Source organism: Stegodyphus dumicola, chromosome 1 (assembly GCF_044657685.1).
Source record: "Stegodyphus dumicola isolate Sdum_Otavi_A_Nest chromosome 1, ASM4465768v1".
Taxonomy (NCBI): Eukaryota; Metazoa; Arthropoda; class Arachnida; order Araneae; family Eresidae; genus Stegodyphus; species Stegodyphus dumicola.
In genome coordinates this window covers 181,663,032-181,689,156 of record NC_140768.1, presented here as the reverse complement: position 1 = coordinate 181,689,156, position 26,125 = coordinate 181,663,032, and the positions used below count along the sequence as shown (strand labels likewise).

General features: G+C 30.0%; 1 protein-coding gene across 2 annotated transcripts in view; it reads right to left on the bottom strand.

Moving 5' to 3' along the window:
* Window positions 1-26,125, bottom strand: part of AIMP3 (aaRS-interacting multifunctional protein 3) — a 61,872-nt gene that overhangs the window by 10,298 nt on the left and 25,449 nt on the right. The window contains exons 3-4 of one of the 2 annotated variants that reach the window (XM_035374860.2): window positions 10,764-10,855; window positions 1,660-1,755 (exon numbers count right to left, since the gene is read on the bottom strand). In XM_035374860.2, coding sequence (XP_035230751.1) covers window positions 1,660-1,755; window positions 10,764-10,855 — 188 coding nt within the window. The remainder of the gene's footprint in view (window positions 1-1,659; window positions 1,756-10,763; window positions 10,856-26,125) is intronic. The other variant, XM_035374861.2, reaches the window with a different exon arrangement.

Below are 26,125 nucleotides of genomic sequence, written 5' to 3'. Positions count from 1 at the left end.
TAAATGAAAATTTTGTTAGAACATTCATTTATTAGATAATCAATGATTTGATTATAAACTTGCCATTACCCAAGCCCCTCCTTCTGGAAATTGTTAAGACCAGATAAATTGTACATCATCACAAATTATACTTAAAAGTGTAAATACTAACCCAAGCCATAGTGAAAGTACAAAAACAGAAATTCAATACATTGGTTCAACATATTAAAAAATATCAGTATGAAATGCCAAACATAAAAAAAGATATCTATAAATTCCCTGTCAACAATTCATCAATGAAAACTGACATCTTAAGTGATAGACATTATCTCCTCTGAGCATCCTCATTCAATAACTGAATGGGACAAAGCCTAAATCATCACCAAACTCCAACACAAAAGCAGCCTCAAAATTAAAGAACTGCTTGAAATTGCTAACAAACCATGCTGCAATAGACCTTTCCTCCAATCTTCTATACATCTCGATACTAATTCTTAAAACAGCAATCCTGCAGAAAACAATAAAAGAAAACAAACTTGATTAAACCATATTCCAGCTAATAAAACAGATCAATCATCTGCAAAAAAGCTTCTTTTACTTATGTTTAAACGGGGTTTCTCTGAGTCAACCTAAAATATTTTATCTCAATTATAACTTCATTTCTTTAACCCTGTGTGCCAGTTCTCTAATATGCTAATAACATTCACTTGCAGTTTCATTTCTTAAGGATCATAATCTAATAATCGTACACAAACATTCTTTGGACTAGAAATATATTTTTTAATATTTATATAAATAACATTAAAGGTCCTCTTTTCAAAAAGGTTTTGCACTGATAAAAACTTTTCATGACAATCTGCATACTAATGCTCAGCACTTAATCTATAACTAACAGAAACCTTTCCTTGAACTGGCACTTCATTTTTAGCTATAGACAGAATCAAATATTTCACTCTTTCATTTATGTACGATTCCTAATTTTCGGAAAACTTGCTCTCAAAATTTAAAATTAAATATCTCAGTCAGTTTTGACCATTTGGAGTCAAACTTTTTAGAAGGAGTATAAATTTTTACTAAAAAAATAATTATACAGTAGGAAAAGTTACATTTATAAAATTAAAATATCTATTTTTTAAAATTAAATTCAATTATAAAAATACCAAAACATGAATATTTGCCTTGCTAAGCATTTTTGTTATCTGAAGTATATGTCCACAAACAAGGATTGCGAGAATAAAGGATTGTGTATTGGAGGAAAAGAAAACATTAAGAATACACATAAAGCCAATTCTCTATGCCCCAGTGTTCTTATTGTCATGATAATATCCATGGCATGCTAATATAAGACTTTAATGATAAGAAACATTTTAATCAATTATTAAATCAAATGATTAAAAGGATGATTTAAGGATTGTTTAGGAAGCAACAGCAACAAAGATATCAATGTGAGTGAGCATAAAAAATGCACACATAATGTTTGGTTGATTTTAAAAATTCTGGTTTATTATAAATAAAAATTTGAAAACTAAAATGCCTGTTATTATTAAATTATTTTACATACATAATGATTTCTTAAATTTTTACCATAAAATATGTTTAAAGCTTCTTTTAAAAAAAGTCTAGAGTATTGTTTTTAATAAAGTAAAAGTGACTACAATAAAAGCTCCAGTATCAACTTACATAAATTCTATGAAGACTTAAAAATAACAGAAGGTCAACTATAGTAAACCTATTGCTGATAAAATACACTTTATCTTCTAAAACCATGTTCAACTCCTGAAAATAAACATATACATTTTAATAACAGAGCTTATTTATGTATCTTCAAAACGAATATCAATATTTTATATATTATTTTAAATGTTTAAATTAAATAAAATGTATAATTAAAATAACCTCAAATACATTTAACGTAAAAAAATTAAAATAGCCTCAAAACCAGAAAGACTAGAATTATAGAACTATTCTGTCACAGAACATCAAGTTTTTCAAAACAGATCGCTTCATAAGGGCTCACTACAAACCTTTATGATCACCTTTAGATGTTTCTATCTGTATTGCAAAGTGTTAAGTATATCGACAAGGAGAAACTGAACAGGAGTTTCTAAAAATAGATTTTGTGAGTGATATTTATTGACCATTTAAGAATACCTGATTAAAATGAGCTTTAAGGGTACTTACTCGTGTACAAGCCAGGCCTTCTGGTACATGGCAGGTTATGATCTACCGATTATCGCTTGCTACGCAGTGTGTGTGTGTGTATGTTTGCCATTTATAAACTATTCTTGTAATCAGAAATTGTTCACAATTAAAAAACACATCAGAATGCATGGCAGGTATATAATAGCAAAGTACTTAAGTATATGTGCAAATATATCTCACCAGCCTTAAGCATATATGTTAAATAGACATATAACAAAACTAATATAATTCAGGTTTAATTTTTTTCAGGGCACAACAGCAGCAAGACAAACTTTAGTGGAACATATCTTCAGTTGCCAATCTCATAATACATCATCAATAGAGTACAGTGGACGTTCACTAAGCTTTCTGTTGATAGCCATGAATTTGAAGGTTTTCAGACAAACAAAATACAAAATTTTGAATTTGTAAAGAAATATGGAAAAGTAGTAATAAATGAAGATGACATAACAGAAGTATTCAACTGAGATGACAACAGCATAATCAATCAACGAATAGACAATGAAATGTGTAGTGTAGCTTTAAATTCAGAAAATTCCTCTATTGATAGTGAAGAAAGTGATAGAGATGATACTAAGAATGAAAAAATTTCAATTAACAATTTAGTGGGAGTTCTCCAGATGATAATTAAAGGATTTTAACTTTGTAATCAAACAAGAAATTATGTTTATCAAATTAAACAGAAAGCAACTTGTATATAGCACAAAAAATCAAGCAACTTATTTTGGAAGAAATATAAATAAATATTGAGCTTTTTTTTTCCCTAGTTTTGTTTTTGTAGTTTGATTCTCTTATGGTAATAAATGCTTCATTATTTCATAAACAACTATTTTAGATTTTTAATTTTATAATTTCTACATATCATCTTAATAGATATAAGCTGATGAGTAAAAACAGAATATTCCCAAATCTGGAATTACTGAAATCCCAATGAATCTGCATCTTGGACTTTGCATTGTAAAGCGAATCAGAATTCAGTTATTAGTAATTATTAGTACAGCTATTACAATAATCAACTGCTATATTAACAGCCTCATAAACCACTAACTATGCTGTTGTTATTTTATGCAAATAGCTATTGTAAAAACAAATAAAACTGTGATTATTGGAAAGTTTCATTACCAATGCACCCTCCATTGGTGATGAACATCTCTTTGAAGTGAATAACTGCACTTTCATTTTTAAATGTTAAAATTCCATTATTGTGACAATGATTACATAATAATAAATTTTTCTGAACATTGTCTGGGATAAACAATATCTTTTACATTTTCTATTGATGAATAAAATCAAAGAATTGCACACGGATGATTTTGTGGATTAAAAATGCAGCATATCAATATTAAAATCTGAATATCCAATGCAAGAGCAAATATAACTTTGTATCTCACTGGAATAGCTCACCAATGACTTTTAAAATAATTCATTTTATGCTAGCAAACATCAGTTTGTATGCACATAAGCATGATTTCTTGTTCAATTATGTTATAATCTAAACCAGTGATTCTCAACCACTGTGTCACAAGATTCTTGAAGTGTGCCGTCAAATTTTACGAATGCATACAATAAAGATTATTTGGTAATTTGGATTAATCTTAGATACGATTATCTGAAAATATTACATAAAGCTTTTGAGTGCACTATAATATTCCACATCTTATTAGTGCGGATTTAGGTTTTAAGTTTTTGCCGCTATTAAAAAAAATAATTCATATAAAAGTCTAAAAATTTTTTTTAATTATTTTAAAAAAGAAAATCTGAAAGATTTCAGATCTTAAATTACATCAAAAGGGGCATTTTTTAAACATTTTGTGCGTTACCTTTATTTATTAAATATCACGTTCTTCGCACTTAAACCATAAAATTCAGTTCAAGGGCAATATCATAAAATAATTTTAAAATGAGCATAAAAAACCGTGAAATACTTTAGTAGTTTTTTAAAGCATGAATCAAATAAGCAATAAAGAGAGCAATGTAGTTTCACAGAAAAGTAAACAGTAAGTCTTTTGATTTAAACAGTTTTTTTCTTTACATTACTCAGTTCAGTGAAAGACACTGATATCATACAGCGACTTTGACTTTTGAGACCAGGGTCATGTTTTGAGCAGCGAATGTTTGTGACTAATTTCTTAAGTTTATGGTACATAAATTAGGCATTTCAAGCAATAAAGACACAAATTAAAATCTTGGAAAAACAATCAAAGCAATCTGTGTATTGTCATTCAATCCCTATAGGCTGAAATAAGAAATGTAAAAAAACTGCAAAATCATTCAAGGGGAAATATCTGGAGGTTCAAGCAATACTTTGCTAAGGTTTCAATCAATGCAGTGCGTCAAATATTCCAGCAAATGGACTTGGGGGGGGGAATGATATCACATTGCAAAGGATGACTGGTTTTTCACTGAATGCCTGAATAAATTTTAATTGCATCATAGAATGCTATATCATTAACAGAGAAACTTCCCACCATTTCTCAATAAGTTTTTCATCAAATTTTACAAACTTTTGTTTTTAGGCATAATTTGAGGCATGGAATCGAAATACGGAAATTCATAAAAACTCAATAATTTCAAAGTACACAGCGGAAACACTGTAAGGAATTAAATATTTTTATCTCCAATACACGAGACTGTCTATCGAAAATTCTGAAGATATACTATTTTTAAATATTTTGCGATTTTGCTGTTGAATCATACTTTACGTGGTGCAAATGTCAAGAATGTGATATTTAATAAATAAAGTAAACAAATAAAACATTAATAATAAAAAGACAAAAAAATCACTTTTTAAAGCCATCTTAAGAAAACTGAACACTGATATGATGAAATGAGAAAAGACTTGGGGAGGGGTAATGTATACCAACACTTCACTGGGAATTCTACACGTATGCTGCTATGCTACTTTTAAAATTTCTGCAATTTTGCTGTTGAACTATATACAGCATGAGTGCAAAGAAAATTATGCTTTATTATTAAGCATCATTTCCTTCACTAAAAGGACAAAAAAAAAAGAGAGAGAGATGGGTAATAGGAATCAGTGCAACAGTAGACTTGTAGACTGCGTTGTCAGCGAGGGTGTAAAAACCTTAACAAACCCTTTTTGATGACTTAAAATGAGAAATCTTTCAGATTTTTTAAAATTAGTTTTTTAAGTGTTATTTCTTATAATATTAGCAAAAACATCCTAATACTTAAAATTAAAATGAACATTTGGAATTAGTTAATATGCAATCTTAGTAAAAATGATTATATTTCCATAATTAAATTGTCTCTGTATGAAACTTAAGAATTTAAATATGTGCTACTGCCATGTTTACACAGGAAATTTTAAGCCATTTCACTGTGTGAAATGTTTTTAAATTATGAATGTGCATTGTTAACATTGCATGCTTTACATTTGTTAAATAAAATGATAAGTAATAAATCGGTTATTATTTTGTATGCGCAAAACTTACAGCTTAAGCAGTGGTAACTATCCAACATTTGAATTAAAATGCTTCAGTACATGCACCCTTGGTCATATGACATACATCTATATGGTAATCAAATTCTCCCCGTACTCAGTGTAGCATGTCCATCATGATGGTCTGCACTGCATGCTTTATCCAATCAAACTTCCTCAAGGGTCACGGGCATTGGCGGTACATTAATTCGGTCTTTAACAAATCCCAAAAGAAAGAATTTGTATGGTGTTAGATCCAGGGAATGGGGTGGCCAGGAGAGGTGATTGCTGTCTGATGTTGCAGCACGTCCAATCCAGTATTGGTGAAGTACACGATTAAAAAGCTCCCGCACATTCCTGTGAAAATGGGATTGAGCACTGTCCAGTTGCAAAATTGCAAAATATAATCATCATAATTGGTGTTCAGCTAGGGTAACAAACAAGTTTCCAACATGTGTAGAAATGAGTCACCAGTCACAGTTTCTTGTTAGAAGAAAAATGGGGCGTGCATTTTTGCACTGGACACTGCACAGAAAACGTTTACTTTTGGAGAATCAAACTGATGCTCTATCTGTGTATGTGCTTTCTCATTTCCCCAGAAATGGATATTGTGTTTGTTCACCTCACCACTAGCATGGAAAGTGGCTTCATAACAGAAGATGAGTCTTTCGACAAAATTCATCTTCTCCATTTTTAACTGCATCTTTTCACAAATTTCACAAAGTCATGCCTTTTCACTTTGTCTCTGTGTGTAAGCGCCTGTATTAATTCCACTTTGTACAATTTAAAACATAGCCACTTATGCAACATCTTTCATAATGTATTCTTTGGCATGTCCAATTTTCTGCTTGTGTTAGTAAGTGATTTGCGAGAACTTCGCTGAAATGCCTTGTGTATTCATCGTTTGCATCAGACACATTAGATCAACCAGAACTCTTCACAAAGTGTCGATACTTCCTACTTATATTATTCTAGTGTGGTGAGTCTTCCTTAAATGGGGCATGAAACTCACACTGCACTGTAACCATAGATCTGGGTACCTCAAACGAACATATACCCTTGCGACTCCATCTTGCTGCGGCTGCACAGTAAGCATGACAAGCAAACAGTGGGCAGCACATAAGAAACTTGGACAATTGGCAATGCTTACAGTGTGCATTTTATCACAGGTAAGGTAACACATCAATTTATTATTAATTTTTAAAACCACATCATTCATTTATGTTCATAACAACAAGACTAACACTCAACATATTTTATTCAATAAAATTTTGCAGCATTATCATATAATTTCTATGCATTTAAAATTTGAAATAAAATGTTCTATTTGAACACATTAAACATTTTAACACATTTGATATGGTGAGGCCACAAGAGGGAAACTGAAGCATATTTTGTATGGTGACAAAAAGATGTTAATGCAGGAAAGTGGGAGAATTTTTAAATTTTTGGTTTAATGCAGAAATTTCACAGTATTTTCTATACACTAAGAGAATTGTTTTATTGCAATCTATTTTTCTATAGGAAGCAGGAAACTGATAAATAGCTTAGACCACTTTATTGTAAAACATGTTTGTAAAGCCTTATGTTTGAGTACATAAATCTTTTATTATTTAGAATTAATAACATACAAGAAAATGCATACTTTATATATAACAAAGGTAGTAATTTTATCATTGGGAAAAAAATACAAAATTCATAAGACAATTGCAGAGGAAATACAGAAACTGGATGAAACCTTTGAAACTTGGAATTTAAATCATAATTTTATAGGCAATGAGGATTAACATTATCCCTCACCTAAGAATAAAGAGTAAAACAAATACTAACCACTCAGAGCATTTAAAGGACTGAATTTGTAAAACATCAAGATAAAAAGAAAACAATTTACTCACTGCTTAACCTTATAGTCTTTGTATATCTCGATATATTAACAGAATTTCTGCTTTGCTTTACAGAAGTTAACTCTAGAAACTGCTTTGGTCTCATTTGTTTTCCAAATTCTGAAATGCTTTTAAAATTGTGCTTTTAGGGAAGCTATCATTTAAGGAAGAGAAAGTGATTTACATGTGCAAAGTACTACTTTTGTTTTTAATAAGTTTGTTGGCTAATAGTTATTTTATAAATGGAGAACTTTTTTGTTTTCTTCTGTTCAATGACTAAATCAATAACAGCAGATATTGACTACATAAAATCAGACAAATACTTACATTTCAATTGTAAACTACAAATGAAGAATATTTTAAGGAAGCAAGTTCAGATGTATCAGTAACCACTTCTACAAAGTATCATTTTGCTGCTTTGCTAGGGTTGGTTGAAAAATTTAATCCTAAGTCTAAGTAGTTGCATTCTGTACACAGCAATAACAGAAACAAGTAGTTCACAATTAAATGACATCATATATATTTTTTAATCAATCATCTTTTTCTGGCATCAAAGATTTCTACTTAACACATTGACTGCCAAGGCACTTTTTGGATTCCGGTCCAAGAAGCCAAATCAATGGAATCATATTATATTAAAAATACTAAAAAAAAAAAAAAAAATCTGAAAGGTTTCAGATTTTAAATTACGTCCAAAGAGCTTTTTTTTAACGTTTTGTGTGTTACCTTTATTTATTTATTATCATGCTTTTTGCACTTAAACCATAAAATACAGTTCAACAGCAATGTCGCAAAATAATTTTAAAATGAGCATATCTTTAGAATTTCCCATACACAGTTCCGCGCGCTGGAGATAAAAATGTTTTTCCACCTTCAGGTAGAGCATTGCCATTGCTTGCTTTTAAATTGTTGAGTTTGTTAATCAAAAATTCGATACAGTTTTACAAAATATGAAACCGATAATAAAACAAATTCCAAATTTCGTCTTCCAGATGCCCATATTTGCAGTAGGATTACGTTATTCAAAATTTGATGGCTCTAGGTACCCTTGTTTTATCACAATGCAAGAAACATACATACATTTATGCAGATTCTTCATTATTTAATTTCTTCAAACATAATACAGGGCGATAGTAGAAAAGTGAAACAGACATTCAGAGTAATTCAATGCAAAATCCCAAAATGAAAACAACAGTCCTTGAGGGACAAAGCCCCTTTGGACTAATTATGATTCGTAACAATCATTAAAAAGTTTATAGGTTTTTTTTTTTTTTTTTTTTCCCTTCACGAATTATCTTTTAGTTGGCTTTTGTTAGACAAAGCTCTTCGCAAAAGCCCACTATGAGTTGATTCGTACAGATATGCTTCAACAGCTAAAACAAGCGCTAGGTGAGTAAGTAACTCGTAGCGGTGCAAAAGTGGCAAGTCAAGAAACTATGAGGTAACTCGTATTGGGCGTTCTGAGGAAGAGCACTAATATGAGTTATCTGATTTTGGGTAACGTGTTAAGCAAACAAGGACAATGTACATTTCTGATTTTCTTCTTTAAATAACAAGCTTAGAAATTTTTCTATGAAAAGAAGTACTTTACATAAACTGCTTACTATAACTAAAAAGAAATGGAGGATTTGCCAAACATTTTTGTGTATATTTTAGTAGAAGCTCAAATTATACTTAAAAATGAAAATAAATTAACATATGAAAGAAATTAAAAGCAGCAATAGAAAATCTGAAATTTGAGGATATATTTATGATTTAAAGAGAAATATACTTGCAAAATTTCCAAAAATTCCGTAAAATTCGTGTCACAAAAAAATGCTGCTTAATTATGTCATGAAACAAGCAACTACACAAGCTGTAATATTTTTTCCCATTAATAAAATATAATCCCAAACAACTTGATGAAGAATGAAAGAAAAATTTAAATAAATGCAAAATAAAAATAGATTGGTTATTTGGAAAGTAAGGTCTGATCTCTTATAAAACATAAACTTCACAAACTTCTTTTCCAAAAAAAAAAAAATTTTTATTCAATTCCTTATATGTTTTTCTACATAGTTTTCATATTTGTTTAAACATTGGTCAAGCGTCCTACAAGATTTTGTAAGCCTAAATCATAGATGTCTGCCGCCTGTGAGGATAACCAGTTTTGAACTTCTTTCACATCATCTGTGGTGAGGTGCTTGCCACTGAGAAACTGCTTTAGGCAGTGGAACAAGTGAAAATCACTCAGAGCCAAATTTGGACTGTATGGTAGGTGGTCAATCTGTTTCTGTCGAAAAGATCTGATTAGATTTTGGGTGTGAATGGCAGAATGGGGTCTGGCATTGTCATGCAAAACTTCAGATGTCAGAAGGCCACATTGCTTATTCTGTCTGTATAACACTTCTAAATTATTCAGGGCAGTGCAGTAAACAGCTGCATTTATTGTTGCATAAACTCCACTAACAAGACCCCATGCCTATCCAACAACACAGTTACCATAACCTTCCGTGTTGCGACTGACTTTGATTGGTGATGCCATGCGACACCATTCCACTGACTGATGTTTAGACTCTGGGGTATGTGACAAATCCACGTCTCATCCCCTCTGACAATGCTCTCTAAAAAATTGATCACCTTCCTTATGATATCGGTCCAAAAAAATCAAGAGCACAAACCATTCTTTTTATTTGGTGTTCCTCAGTAAGCAGACTGGGAACCCAACATGTGCACAATTTGTGAAATTTCCAATTTTCAAAGACAATTTTGTGCAAAGTTGTCTGACCAACATTCGGAAATTCCAAGTTGAAATTGTGAATCATCGATTTTCATGATTCTTTTTGTCTACGGTATTGATCAAATCTTCTGTAATCACTGATGGTCGACCTGATTGCAGTTCATATGGACATTTTCCCATCCCTTTTTGAAAACTCTCACCCACTTAGGTACTTTGCTGTCATTCATTGTTTTGGGGCCATACATATTGCTTATTTGTCAAAGAATTTCCACTACTAAAATGTTCTTGCTGACAAAACCCAAACCCCTGGCCGTATTTCACAGTTGGCCAGCTGATCAATTGTCTTAAACATTTTGAACTGACACTGTACACAGCACACTGCAACGATACCAATGCAAATGAAGTTGTCTGACAAGCAAGGCATGCCAGGAGTCAGTGTGCATATGCGTTTCAGTGTTCGCATGATATTCAATTAGCTACGGCGATTCGGACCTTAATTTCCGAATAACCCTCCTAATGATCAATACGTTTCACATACTGTTAACATTTCCTGACATTCTTTGGAGTTCATATGCAGCAAACAATATTCTAACCACTGGTATACACTTGCCTCTTCCTCTTTTGTTACACCTGAAATAAGATTTATTCATTTGATTAACATAACAAACTTTAATTAATTTTTATTCAAATGATAAAATATGAAACAGACTAAATCATATGAAAATGTTTAATCAAATTATAGATTTAATACTTAAAAATTTTGGCACTGACATTTTAATTTTTAAATTTCAGAATTTAATGAAATTATTTTAATTTCCTACAGTATCTTCAATCACATTATTTTACACACTTAATAGCTACAGGGTTCATACACATTTCCTTACATGAAAATTAAGGACTTTTAAGGACCATCAAAGAAAAAAATTAAGGACCTATCAGCGAACAAAAAAATGAATAGAATAAAGCAATTATCCATACAACTGACTTCATGTTTGTAATTTCACTTTAAGAAACTAACAGAAGTGTGTATTGTGCACTATTATTAAATTCAATTTAATACTTACCATAAAACAATTTTGAAAATTAAACTAACTCCCTACAAGTTATGAAGTAGATAACATTAAATTAGGAACATAATTTCTTGAAAAACATGTATAAGTGTATTTTACACTAATAACAGTCACTATTTTAGAGATTTACATGATTATTATTTAACTTATTTGATATTTATTTAAACACAGTCAACTACTATTATAATCACAATGTAAGAATATTTTGCAGATTAAAATAACTGATTTGTAAACATACAATTTATTTCCTTGGTTTTTTGAAAGATACTAGAATAATAAAGTGTACAATAAAAGATACAAAACATTTGTCCTTTTTTTAAATCTGAAATCTTTTCAGCTATTTTAACATCTAATTTATTTATATCTATTTCCTTTTCTTTAACTATTCTTCTAAGTTCATTTGCTTTGATAAACAAATCAATGTTCCTGCTGGTCTCAGTTTCATCTGCTAAAGCATCTACTTCTTCATTAATATCTTTAATGTCCCTTTGAAGAAATTTTTTCTTCTGCTTCATATAATCAATTTCTTCCTCAATAATATTTCTTTTCCTCTTTGAACTTTCAGATTTAGTTAAAGATTTTTGTTCTTCTAAATACTGAACGTTCCTCTAAATACTGAACTTCTAAATAACAAACTCCACTTCTTGCAGAAGCTGCTGCTGATCTCATTTCTTTATTAATTTCGATATTAAGAACACCTCCAGAAAATTTTATGTAATCAAATACTGTGCGTTGAAAAATGTATGATGAATCATTTAAATTTTCAATTTCAATTGCTTTATTTACAGAGAAGCCCCTTTCCACAGAGGCCCGTTCATATGACAAGATAAGAATACTTGTCACAGTGAATACTTGAATAGTGAAAATATACATTTTTTACTATATTATATATATATATATATATATATAATTTATTTCCAAAACAATATTGATTAATTGATTATATTATCTAAGTTTAATTAAAGTGGAATTATTTTAAATGAGTGAATCCATACTGGTAAGTTATATTTTGAAAGATGTATATATATATTATACAGTACAAAGTCCGAGATCCGGACATTCAATATCTGGAATGATCTAAAATCCAGACCTCAAAGCCACCACCAACCAATTTTTTACGGTTTTTTTGAAGGGAAGGGGTATGCTTTACGTACGCGCATTAGATTTTTTCCCTCATCATAAAAAAACATGTCGGAAATCCCGATTCTTAATCTCAGTTTAGCGCTAAATAAAATATCTCATTATTGAAGAAATAATTATTTTAGCATAAATTTGTGTGATTAGTAACTTGACTCCATAGCTGAGTATCTGCTTGGCATAATCTCAAACCGAAACATTTGTTAATTTTACACCAACTAATATTTTATATCCTTGATGCCGAAATCGCGAATCATTATTTATTGTATTTTGCTTTCATCACCGCATGTTTATCAACGGATGACAACTTGAGTGATGAATCATGCAGCGACGCCAAATAACAGAGTATCATCCGATTACAGATTTAAGTTTAATGCGCTAAAATGTTGACAAGGGGAGATTTAGCAGAAATTTCTTTCTTTATGCTAAAAATAGATTTTGTCAATGATACTCATAGGACAAACGATTATATTTAGTGCTATTTGAATTAAGAATAACCGATTTGTTATTCACATAAAGCCAGAACCAGCGCCAGATCTCGCATGGCCGCAACAGGCGGCAGAATTTAGGGAAGTTAAACAGAAGTTTTTCATTGCGATGACAATGCCCAATCATCAATCAAATAATGGAGGGCGAAATCTGTAGTATGGTTCTAAATCCAGAAAATACAGCTACCGATAGTGAAGAAAGTAACAAAGAGGTTTCTGAACAAGAAAAAATTTTGATTGACAAGTTATTCGGAATTCTCGACACAGCAATTACAGGACTTGAGCAATGGAACTTAATAACTGAACAAGAAATTATATGTCTATAGTATTAGTCTAAAGTATTAGCAGAGAAAACAAATCAAACAACTCACACTGAAAGAAATGTTTAATAAAGTAAACATATAAATATTAAGCTCTTTTCTTTTGTAAATTTTGATACCCTTTAAATCATAAATGCTTCATTATTTCATAAATCACGATTTCATATTTTCAATTTTATTATTTCTATGTGCCATCTTAGTAGATTTAAAATGATCTAATATCCGGAAAAATCTCAAATCTGGGATCGCCGAAGTCCCGACGAGTCCAGACCTCGGACTTTGTACTGTATAAATATATATATATATATATATATATATATATATATATATATAATACGGAATGTATATTTTCAGTTAAACTTCAACCCAATAACTTTAGTAATTCATGAAAGTTAATTTTCTGTCTAGTTAATTCAGGAAAATTAGTTTCAATTAGTTGTTTCCAGCTTTAAAAATATTAAAAAATTTGTAATTAATTAGTTATTTTCAAATAATAATTGTATCGCCATTAGCAAAAATTATGCATTACTATCAACAACATAGGTTTAAACCAAATACTTAATTGTCTATTGAAGCTTCAAAACATATTTCCGAACTTCACTTTTTCTCGGCTAGCGTTACCGAATTTGCCCTTGGCAAACTAAAATCAAAATGGAGCCAACCGATTTCCCGCGAAATCGATAACAGACCCTCTGCAGAAATAAACTCATAATCCCGATATCCAATACATATAGTATGTGCAAAAGAGAATAAACTCCGTAGAAGGTGATAAAAAATTAATTTATGGCTTAATTGAAACAAACACAGAAATTAAGCTAAGCAAAACCGTGTAAAAACAAATTGAAATGATAAAACGAAACTTAATTTTCATGTGAAACTCTAAGTGGGCTTTTGATCTTCACTCTTACATAGAATTTACAATTCTACTTTACTTTTGTAAGAGCAAAGATCAGGTGCTCACTTAAAGTTTTAGGAGACTGCTGGCGTGTTTCCTCCGCAGGAACCACTTTTTATGAAAAACTGCCTTATAACTAGTTTTGCATAATTATCGTTCAGATTTTGCAGAGTACTTGATTTTCATTATATCTCTTTTTATTAAATTTACACTTTATATGCTATGTAATTCCAAAAATAAGCTTCGAATAGGATGAATATTTGCACATTCTACTGAATTGCCTAGATATGAAGAATTTCTCTACTTCCAGATTTTTACCCTTATGTCTGCATAACCTGCATGTATTCCATTCGTCTTCCTACTACCAATAGGAAAAAATACAGTTACGTGAGAGATTTGGAATACTGACGTTCATATGAAGGTTGACTAAAAAGAGGACAAATCCGGCATTCTGTCATAATTGAATAATACTCTGAATAATAAAATTGTAAGAAAATATCAGTTTCATTCACGTGAATAAAATAAATACATTTTCCAAAAACACATCCAGGAAATCTATCACAAGTGTCAACATAAACGATCTACAAATATATTTTTAAGTATTTAAATAACTCATAAGTTGAAGATAAACCAAGAGAAAAAGTATATTCATTGGCATATATCAACAGCAAAGATAAAATAGTTTCCAATAGCAAAGAGAAAACAGTTTCAAAATGTCTAAAAGACTACCGAGAGCACACTCTGAAAACGTTTGCGAAAAAAAAGATGACATCACAAAACTTTTACGGAACATAACATTAGTTAAAAATTTTAGTTCTGATATAGGAAAATACACATTAAATAATTAAATGTGGGTATTCGTGTAAATGTTTGTAAAAAACAAATACAGTCAAAAGTCGTTAATTCGGACACCCATAATCCGGACCTCAAAGCTACAAACTTTCTGCGCATGCGCGTAAGACCTTTACCGCTGCGAATTTGCGTGTGCGCAAAATACGTTTACGAATGCGTGTTTAATGTATAACGGACGGGATAAGCTAAGCTAAAATTATCTAATTATCTATTTCAGTTAATGTTGCAGATTGCGTTGTTCCTTAATCTTCGAATTGGATCCGGATTATTATTTTTTCCAGACTGTTAGAGCAATTTTATAAAAGTAAGCTTGAACATTCAATTATGTCAAATAGAATTTCCGATACATATTTACTAATATGTAAAGGATATACAAAGCGAAAGTATCTTTCGGAGTCCATTAAACAAAAAATGGAATTGCTGCAAAAAATGGATAAAGGCATATTCTTTGTTTATCTAAACTTTGTTTATCTTTAACGCCCCCGCGGCGTGCAATGAATTGGAAGTTGATTTGTCGGCACTACCCTTATCTTAAGGGCAGATGTTTTTATTTTATTTGGCTTATAATTGCTTACTCAATGTAGTATTTCATCTCGATGTACTCCGTCTTTGATACGATTTAAATCAAATGCCTCGTCATTATAATTCGCTTTCGATAGCGAAGAAAGTGACATAGGTTATTGAAAACGAAAAAAATTTTGATTGACAAATTAGTCGGTATTCTCGACACAGCAATTATAGGACTTGAACAGCGGAACTTTGTAACTGGACAAGAAATTATATCTGTTTATAGAATTAAAGAGAATGTATTATCACATAAAAAACGAAGCAACTGAAACAACTTACATTGAAAGAAATGTTTAATAAAGTAAACAAATATATATTAAGCTTTTTTTTTTTGTAAATTTTGATACCCTTTAGATCATAATTGTTCTTTATTTCATAAATTACGGTTTCATATTTTTACTTTTATAATTTCTGCATGCCATTTTACCAGATTTAAACTGATGATCTATAATCCGGAAAAATCGATAATCCGGAATTGCCGAAGTCCCAACGAGTCCGGATTAACGACTTTTGACTGTATATAAATTTTTAGGAAAATTTTGCATGTTTTCTATTTTGGTAATGATATTGGTAAGTTAGGAAAATTTTCTATACTGAACATATGTGTCTACGAAATTCTTTGGAAAAAGTGGAAAGTAAATAATCATTTCGATACTTTACTAGAAATCAAGTGCTATAGTTGAACAACGATTTAAAAATTAACCAAGAGCACAACGAAGTACATATATAAATTATTTTGCTAAAAAAACTTATGAACTTTTAAGTAGGATATATCCAGAATCTTCAAAATTAATAATGAAACATTCAATTTAACACTTGAGATTTTACTAAACAAATTTCTGTAATAGTAAAATGTTGGTTAAAATTGTGCTAACAGAAGATAAAATATGCTTTTTTTAAAATATTCGCATGATATGTGATAAAAATGAAAGCATGGCCCCGGTTCAGCAATGCAATACAAGGTTTTAAGTAGAAAAGTTTCTAAACTGAGTTTTTTTGTCACATATGAAAATTAGCAATATATTAGCAGTGGACTAGGAAAAAAAAATTTCAAAGATAATACTGTGGTATGAAAATTAATCAAAAAGTATAACATTTTTCTTCGCAATAAGTTATGAATGTTTTCGTTTCAGTAGAATGAAGTCAGAAAGTACAAATTTGGTAAAGAAACAAGCGCTGATTTTCTTATGAATGTGAGATATTTTCTTAGATATGTTTCTAATGAAATTAGTATATGAACTTCTTTTAAGAAAGAAATAGACTTTATGAGAAAAATCTATGACAATGCAATTTCTGGTGACTTGGAGAAATCTTATGATCTGTGTTAAAAGTCTCCATTATCTACTACATTCGAATACATTAGAGAAAATTTATCTATTCCTGTAGTATACTAAGATAAAAAATTCCATTTCTTTTTTTAATTTCTGATTCATTGTGGTAGTGTTGTTGAAGTTAAATCTTCCAAACGTGTAAAAAAGTTATTAAATCATACAATAAAACTATTTAATAAAAATTTGTTCCCAAATCTTTACAAGGACTTGTAAAAGATAAATAAGAAAATATTTGAAAATTCAATGATTTGCAGTGGCCGTAATATTCAAAGTGTTCAAAAGGTTATCGATAAGGTAATTCACAAAAAACAATATATGAAAACACGAACACGTAACAACCATCGGTAAATAACTTTTGTCCAAACTGAAAATTTTTTACTCCAAATTTACTTTGGATGCAGGAAAAGAAACATTAAAGGATTCAAAATGAAGATACTCATGTAAACTTTCCGAAATGAAATGTACAGTATTTCAGGAAATATTCACTTAACTTCTAACTCATTTGTAATTTTGTTAAATCATATGTAATGAGCACATGTGAGACACGAAATGCATTCGTATGCGAAAAAATAACAAACATTTAACTATCTGACAATGAATCAAATTTCATTGGAAATGTAATGGCATGAAAAGTAGTACATGGAAAATCTGTATGGAAAATCTTGATAATAATTTCTGGTGTGTTTTTTCGAATAAAAAAAATAGTTAAAGGCTCCTAGGTTAGTAATGAACTACTAAATTCGGTCAATTTTCATCAAAAACGCCGTAAGAAGTTCTCCGTACTGGTCAAATATTACTTAAATTCTTTAGCTTTGTGACTTAACTCAGACATTGGGGAAGACCAACGACTGTCTGGTCAATACAAGATAACTATATGTTTAATAGGTTACTTCAAAGCTATGAAAGAAATAACAGTTGGGTAAAATTATGGACATTTTCAAGAAACAAATGTTCTCTTATGTCCTTTTGGTATTATATTTATAAACAAAATGCAAAAAATTTAGTAAATACGTAGATAAATCTCAGGAAAAAATGGTAAATTAACATGAAATGTTTACTTAAAGTCTATGTAAAGTTGGTGATCGTAATACATTTGAAAAATAGTTCATATACAGTGCATTAAAATTTTGCACCCCATCTATGAATTCATGAAATTCAGCCCAAAAAGTCATTTATCACGTTCGCTTGCTTGCAGTATATTCTCTTGTCGTTTTAATCTTTTTGCTTTTGAGTTGTATTATTTCTGAATCTGAAGCTTTAAAGCACAAAATCACTCTGATTTATCAACTTAGGTCTAAATGTAAAGTACAGTCAACCAAATGGAAGATTTTAGCATAAGTAAATGTACTACAGACAAAATAAATTAAAAATTCATCATTATTTTTCATGCTCTGTTCATGAAACTAGTCCTGACTTAAACCATTCACAACATTTTCAGAAAAAATATTCGTTTCTTGTTCATGTTTTTGCATACTCAGATACTAATTTTGTTTGAAATATGGGATTTTCTTATTCCATTTTATATTTCACTGTTAAAGTCTGGCTTGGGAAAATTGTTTTCTTGGAAATGGCATACTTGCCCTATATATCTGTGACTGTTCTAATAAATTATATTACTAACAAGTGTGAATAAAATCCCTAGTTATACAAGAATTATCTTGAATGTTTCCTTAATCTGAAATACAAAATGTAACCCATTTGCAAAAATAGAGCAAGTTTATCTTAAAAACGTTCTACACGAATACATCTTTTTCTCGGTCCTTACATGCTTTTCTGTATTTATCACTCAAGTTCCTTGTGTACCTTTCTTTCATCTAATTTGTGAAGTATTCCTCTTTGAATACTAACATTTGAATTTTTTTAACTGATTTTAAAGTACATGTATATTTTGGTCAATGTGTGGGGAAATTAGGAACTGTGGCCCTGAGTGTTCTAAGCATTCCACAATGCATTTTTCTTATGAGTACAGTTCAGTTAAAAGAGAAATGTGTTTCGTACTTTGTGAAAATTTTATTTACTTATTATGTGTCATGCTCATGATAAATAAAAATGTTATACATGTGCGCAGGACTGCGTGGTTCCAATGTTTAATTAAAATAATGCATTTCAAAAATGTGTGGTCTTTCTTATGACATATTAAAAATGCATTAAAATTTTTAAAGTTGGTGACTATAGTAGGTCATTATTACCTATTTTGTATAATTATTTGTGTGTAATTTTATTTATTATCTATGAGAAGTTAAATGTCAAAAAAGCTGTAAAAGTTCATTATTAAGCAATGTCAGTTTGAAATTTCTATCTTAAAATTATTTGTGTTAGGTCTTTTCTGTTAATTACTATGTTAGATCATTATTTGGAACTCTACTCAATATTTCGTGTAATGTATCATTACTATGTAGGAATCATTTGTCAGGTATGATAAATTAAATTTCGTTCTCAAAAGGCTGTAAGAGTTCAGTGCTAAATAAATTATTGACAAGGTGAAATATGGGTATTTTTCAGTTAAGTTACAATGAATACGTTAAAAATATTCCAAGTTAACAAATTTTTATATTCCAAATTGGGAAGAAGGCGATAACGTTTCATTTCCATGGCTGAATATTAATTCCATGTGTATTGTAGACTTTAAGTTCTCCTTCACAAAATGTGACTATAATTCAAATTTAAAATAATATGTTACAATGTGGATATTCTTCTCTGTAGTTAAAATATAATTCAATCTTCAAAAACTTGTTAAGAGAGTTAGGCTGTGATAAGTTTAAATAGAGTAGTGTTTATAAAGTTCTACGGTAAATGGTGGAATCATATTAAGAATCAGAGTGAGGTTTTCATATGAAGGAAAAATCAAGGTTCAGTGTGTTTGGTGATTTAAGTAGGATGTGTGCAAGAAAATATAAGATATTTTTTGTAAAATATTTCAAAGAGTTAGAAAAATTTGTGTTAGTAGTATAAATGAATCTTACTGAATAAAAGGGAGTGTTCTGAATATATATGTATAAATGTCTTTAGAGTAAAATAAGAAGAAATGAAGTACTATTGGTATGTATCTAAACTTAACTGGGTAGAAATGTTCCATGCATTGGTTTGAGTGGCTTCATACCATGAAAATTTATTGCTCCTTATAAGATTTATTTAAAGTCAGTAGGTCTTACAATAAAGAAACATGTGTAAGTCTGTATTTATTATGGGGAAAAGGAATCAGAAATATAGCATGAATATGTTTTATAAGTTAAATATAAGGGTAAATGTGTAAATGGAAAGTGTAAAAATTACATTTGTGAGACATAGTTTGGTGAATCCTTTGAATAAAAGTAAGACGTGTAAAAGGGAATCAACAAAGTTTTGTATAGTTAGTAAAATACATTAGAAGGAAAAGTTCTGAGTATCTCCAACTTAGTAGTAAAAAAGTAAGAAATGTAGTATTCCAGTTAAACTATATAGAAGAAACATTGTGTATACTGGTTTAAAATTACAGAAAATATTATTTAGTGAAGTTATATGCATGTAAATTCCAGCTTAAAATTTCAAAGACGGAGAAATGTAGGTAAGTTTACTTTTGGAGAAATGGAAGTGTAACATGATGTTGTATTTAAAACAAGGGGGAAAATAATTAAGGGTAAAATAAAAATGTAACAAAAAAAATTAAAGGAAAGGGGAAAAAAATAAAATTTACTTTTGGAAGTAAAATGCATAAGGGAAAAAACAAAAAACTGCATTTGTGTAAACAAAAAGTTCAAAAAATTAAATATTACTTTTGTAAAAAAAAATAAAGTTAAAAAAGTAGTAACACCTTTTTTTAAATAAAAAGCGGAAAGGAAAAATTAAATTTGTAAAATTAGATATTACTTTTGTAAAAAAAAAAAAAAAAAAAAAAAAAAAAAAAAAAAAAAAACTGTTGAGTAGAAAAGTTAAATGTAAATAAAAAATAAAATAAAAATACAAAAAGGAATAAATTTGAAAAAAAAAATTTCAAAATAAAAATTGAAAAAGAAAAAAATAAATTCGTAAAAATAAAATATTACTTTTGTAAAACCAAAAAAAGAAAGATAAATATAAAAAAATTAAAATAAAAATACAAAAAGGAATAAATTTGAAAAAAAAAGAAAAAAAAAACTTTGCAAGATAAAAAGTAAAAAGAAAATTTAAATTCACTTTTATAGAAATAAACGTCAATTTGCGAAAGTCAAAAAATAAAATTTATCTTTGGGAAAGGAAAAACATATTAAATCAAAAATTAATAAATTAACTAATAACTTAAAAAATAGTAAGAATGAGATGAAAAAATGAAAACAATTAAAAATATCTTAATAATAAAAAATTAAGAAGCCAAAAGCAATCGTATTTCAAAGAGTTAGCAAAATTTGTGTTGTAAAAACTTGATCTTGTGTAAAAACAAATGTGTGACGCTATTTTCATGTCAAAGCGCATGCGCAGACTTTCAGCCTTATGACATCAATGAGGCAAATAAGTCAAAGGGACAAAGAGGCCAAGATTCAAAAGATAAAGCATAGCCTTGAGGTAACGTCCTTTTCTCCCATGCAAGAGATGGCGGGTTCGAATCCTGCTCGTGGAGTTATTTTTAAAAGTGAGGGAAAATAATATTAAATTCAATAAAAAAATAAATAAAAAAATAAAAAAAATCTGAAATGTTTCAGATTTTAAATTACGTCCAAAGGGGCGTTTTTTAACATTTTGTGTGTTACCTTTCTTTATTAAATATCATGTTCCTCGCACTTAAACCATAAGATCCAGTGCAACAGCAATATCGCAAAATAGTTTTAAAACGAGCATATCTTTAGAATTTCCGATACAAAGACTCACGCGCTGGAGATAAAAATGTTTTTTCTGCACAACGTTGCCATTGCTCGCTTTGAAATCCTTGAGTTTGTTAATCAAAAATTCGTCAAAGTTTTAAAAAATAGGAAATCGATCATAAAACAAATTTCAAATTTGGTCTTCCACATGCTTATATTCGTTGGAGGATTACCTTATTCAAAATTCGATGACTCTATGTACCCTTGTTTTATCACAATACGAGAAATATACATACATTTATGCAGATTTTTCATTATTTAATTTCTTCAAATATAATGCAGGACTCTAACATTTTGTGGCAACAGTTTGAAAAGTGAACCGACATTTATGAGTCTGACGCAAAATGCCAAAACGAAACTAATAGTCCTTCGGGATTCAAATCCCTTTGGACTAAAAATTCATTAAAGTTAATAATTAAAATAATATTAAATAGTTAAAAATAATTACTAGGTAGTTAAAAATAATAGGTAATAATTAAAATAATGACGTATTAAATAATCACGTGTTAAATAATTAAAAATAATAAATTAAAAGTGGTGGCATTCCAAACACATGGCTGAAGATACCATTGCCATAAACATAAACAAGTATTGTCGCTGCTATGAAAAAATAAAAACTTTTAAAAATAGGGTCGTTGCCACAGAATCAAAACAAAACTATTATGACGTCATTCCTATGTGTCCCTTTCGGAGAAATCCAAGATGGGCTGATATCGTCACTTTCGGTTGTCACGTGATCCAAGATGGCGGTGACGGCACATCAAAGACATACCCCCTGTTGCGTTGTCTATTGTTCTCTTACGTAATCCATTGTTCTATTACGTCATGGCGGCATCCTATGACTGCACGAGTACCTCCGCTTACTACTCACAGTTTATTGAAAATGCACTTTCCAGGCATCTCGTTCCTATTGGCATCGGAAGGGTTGCGGCCTTCCAGGTTGGAATTGCTCTGATTTTGGCAAATATTTTCAGAATCCCCCCCTTTTTTTTCTCAAGCACTTTCATCATCACTTTCGCCTCTTAAAGAACTTCTGGCTTCACGCTTTCGTCACAATCTGCCTAAATTTATGGATAACACCCGTTTCGAAAGATTGGGTGAATAGCCAATCAGACACCGATACTTTTGTTCGGGTAGCTAATTGTTTTTTTTTTTTTTTTTTTTTTATCGTTTGCAACGCAAATCCGCCAACAGATTGGTTAAGAGCCATGTAATTTTAATTCCATATTCATGAGAAATCGTAATTCACACTTAGAATGGCAATCATTAGAAATGATAAGAAATGTCAAATGAGCAAAATTAAGGACCGTTTATTCATTTTGGCCAAAATTAAGGACTTTTAAGGACCAAAAATCATTTTTGAAAAAATTAAGGACTTTTAAGGACCGTATGAACCCTGTAGCTAATATTCAGTAAAGAATTTATTGCTTTGTTAATTTTTTTTTAAGCAGAACAGGAGGATAGATCTTTAATTGGTGGAAAAAACAATGTACAAGAAAATCCCAACTATCCAGTGTTCAAGTAACTAGAAAACTCAAGTAACCAGAGCATTCTAGAAAAAAAATTTTCCTTGAAAAGTTTAGTAAATGAAAGAGTTTAATGTCATTATAGAGCTCATAATACTATCAACACATATACATTGTCACCAAACAGTGTGATTTAGTGGCAATAATGGATAAGCATGATGCTCTAACAAATCCTAAGAAGTTCATTTTGATTTAAATGCAAACTTGATCTTAATTCTCGATAAGCCATTTTGATTTTTGTAAAGAAAGAAAGAAGTTCTATTTTCCTTCGCATTTTTTTGGGGGGGGGGGATGATTAATATTTGGAAATGCATGAAGCTGGGTATTTTCAGAGTTACAGGATCCAGGCATGAAAGAAAGCCACAATACACAACTTTGAAAATGGGTAAACAATGGCAATATAATGTAAAAAATTATAAGTGATTTAAATTTTTATATGCTGTACAAGTAATTTATATTTCATTATTATTTAACTAAATAGTTCTCTCTATTTAAAGTGCTACCAGAATGACTGAGGATATCTCTGCAAACTTTCATGTTTGGCAGGATTTCACAATTCAAATACATCACCTTTTACGACTGAATCCCCCCCCAAGAATCTTATAAATTTTAAATGTAGGTTTTTGATATTCAAATTAATAAAAAATAAGATGATAGATTTATAATTTTAAGGCAGAAATTCTTCCCACTAATCTGGCTTTTCTAATGTGAATTCCTTTTTTTTATATGCTCAATTATCCGGAATTCAGCATGTCTACAGTTTTTACTGTATTTTGCCTTTTTCCTTTCTTTAAAAAAGTAAATATGTTAATGAAATTGAAGTTTATGAAAACAGAGACTAAAATAAGTAATTACAAAATTTTAGTTAATAGAAGCTGTTTAAATGCAGGTTTTCATGAGCAGATCCAAAGAGCTGTAACACTCAGAGAGTTAAAACTATCAAATTCTGACAATGCTATAAATTCCACTACATTAGATGAATAATTCCATTTAAATATACAGCATTTTGATAAATCATATTACACTTAAATATTTTTTCCCTTGATGTCATCCTTATTGTCCTGTAACACTTTTTTTTAAATTAAAAAAAAGTTTTTTAACATTATTATTACTTTTTAGTCACAGGTTTTGACCTACTCACAGACAATTTAATGCAGTGTTTCCCAACCTTTTTTGTGCTATGCCCCACCTAATCCTCTCTAGTGGCATAGCTTTTAACCCATTTGCCGCTGGTGTTGCATTGATGCAACGGGCAAAATAAATGCGTATATAAATATAACTACCTAAGATATTTTATACCAGCAGATGATTTTGTGTAGGGAATATTATGAAGATAATTTCTGTAAAAAAATATTTGCCTTCAACAATCATTTTGTTTATAATAATTAATCTCATACTTTAACCAAAATTTAAGCAAAATTTTCGACCGGGTATTTTTGCTGAAAATATATAACGAAAGAATCGCCATCTTTACGAGTCATCTATTTTTAGTCTAGGTCACAGTTTATCAGAACATTACATCAGTCAGATGTTTATATTTGTGTTAGGAAGGAAGGGAAAACAGGTGTTGCGTTGATGCAACGTCAGCAGGAAACGGGTAGTCAATCTCCTTTTTCACTCATTCCTTTCGATGTTCTGGTTCATGTTCTGGTTGTTTAAAAATGCCTAGAACGATTTATCTTACATTAGAATAAGCCCTTCAAAGATTTTTTCAAGAAGAAACAGATGATGATAATGTTAATAATGTCCAGAATGAAACTGATATTGTTGTTGTTCCCCCAGAAATTGCAGAGGCTAGTGACGAATAAGAAAGGAATGGCAATGTTTTAAATAATGATATTTTACCAAATGATACTGCTGGGGAAGTTGAAATTCATGTAAGAAGTAAGTTTCAGCTTTCTAAAAGCTGTTGTAGTCATACTAAAAAGTTTAAAAATCAGAAGACTGAAATCTTGAAGTGGATAAAAAAGGAACTGTTAGTTATGTCTCAGGAAGAACATGAAGAAAGAGACAGAAGAGAAATTATAAAAGACAAAATACAAGGTAAAACTAGTGCACAGATTTTCAATTTTCTTTTTGGTTTAGACATTTACCCTCTTCTCGTTGAATAGACAAATATATACGTTCAGGGGGGGGGGGGAAATGCCCAGAATTTATTGCATCTGAAGCCTATATGAGAAGATTTATTGGGATATTATTGCTTACAGGATATCATTCTTTACCTCAAGAAAAAAATGTATTGGTCTTTTGATAAGGACATTTCTGTTCCTATTGTATGAGAATTGACATCACGTTTGCAGTACAGGAATATGAAGCTGAATTTGACAATAGTCAAATTCACAATATTGATAAATTATATGAGGTGAGACCATATCTAAACTTACTAAATATCACCACTTTTTAAAATTTAAAGTCTGTTTTAGATTTCAGACGCGAGAATGCATTATTCCTTTTGCAAACTCCAATTGAGAGTGCAGAATTAGCCAGAAATAGATCAGCAACAGGAAGACCTAGTAAATTCAGCATTCAAAAACCATTGCATGGAGATAGACATTTTATCGTAAAGTCCGTTGATAACAAAAGACCTTGTTGTAAAGAGTACCATAGCCAGACTGTTTATAGATGCAAAGTATGTAACATAGCTTTACATCATGATTGTAATCCAGCTTTTCATGCTTGAATCTTTCAAATGAAATAATATGTATTTGTAAAAGAAATACAATGTATATTTTAATATTAAATTAATTTCAAGTAAAGTGATTTGTAGATTTATAAAACGTTATACAGCTAAAAAGTAATCCTGCGCTCCACTCAAAAGAAACATCACTTGAGTACAATCCTACTCACTAAACATCCGTAGTCTTATTCCGATGACGTTGCACAAATGCAACACTCGCTTT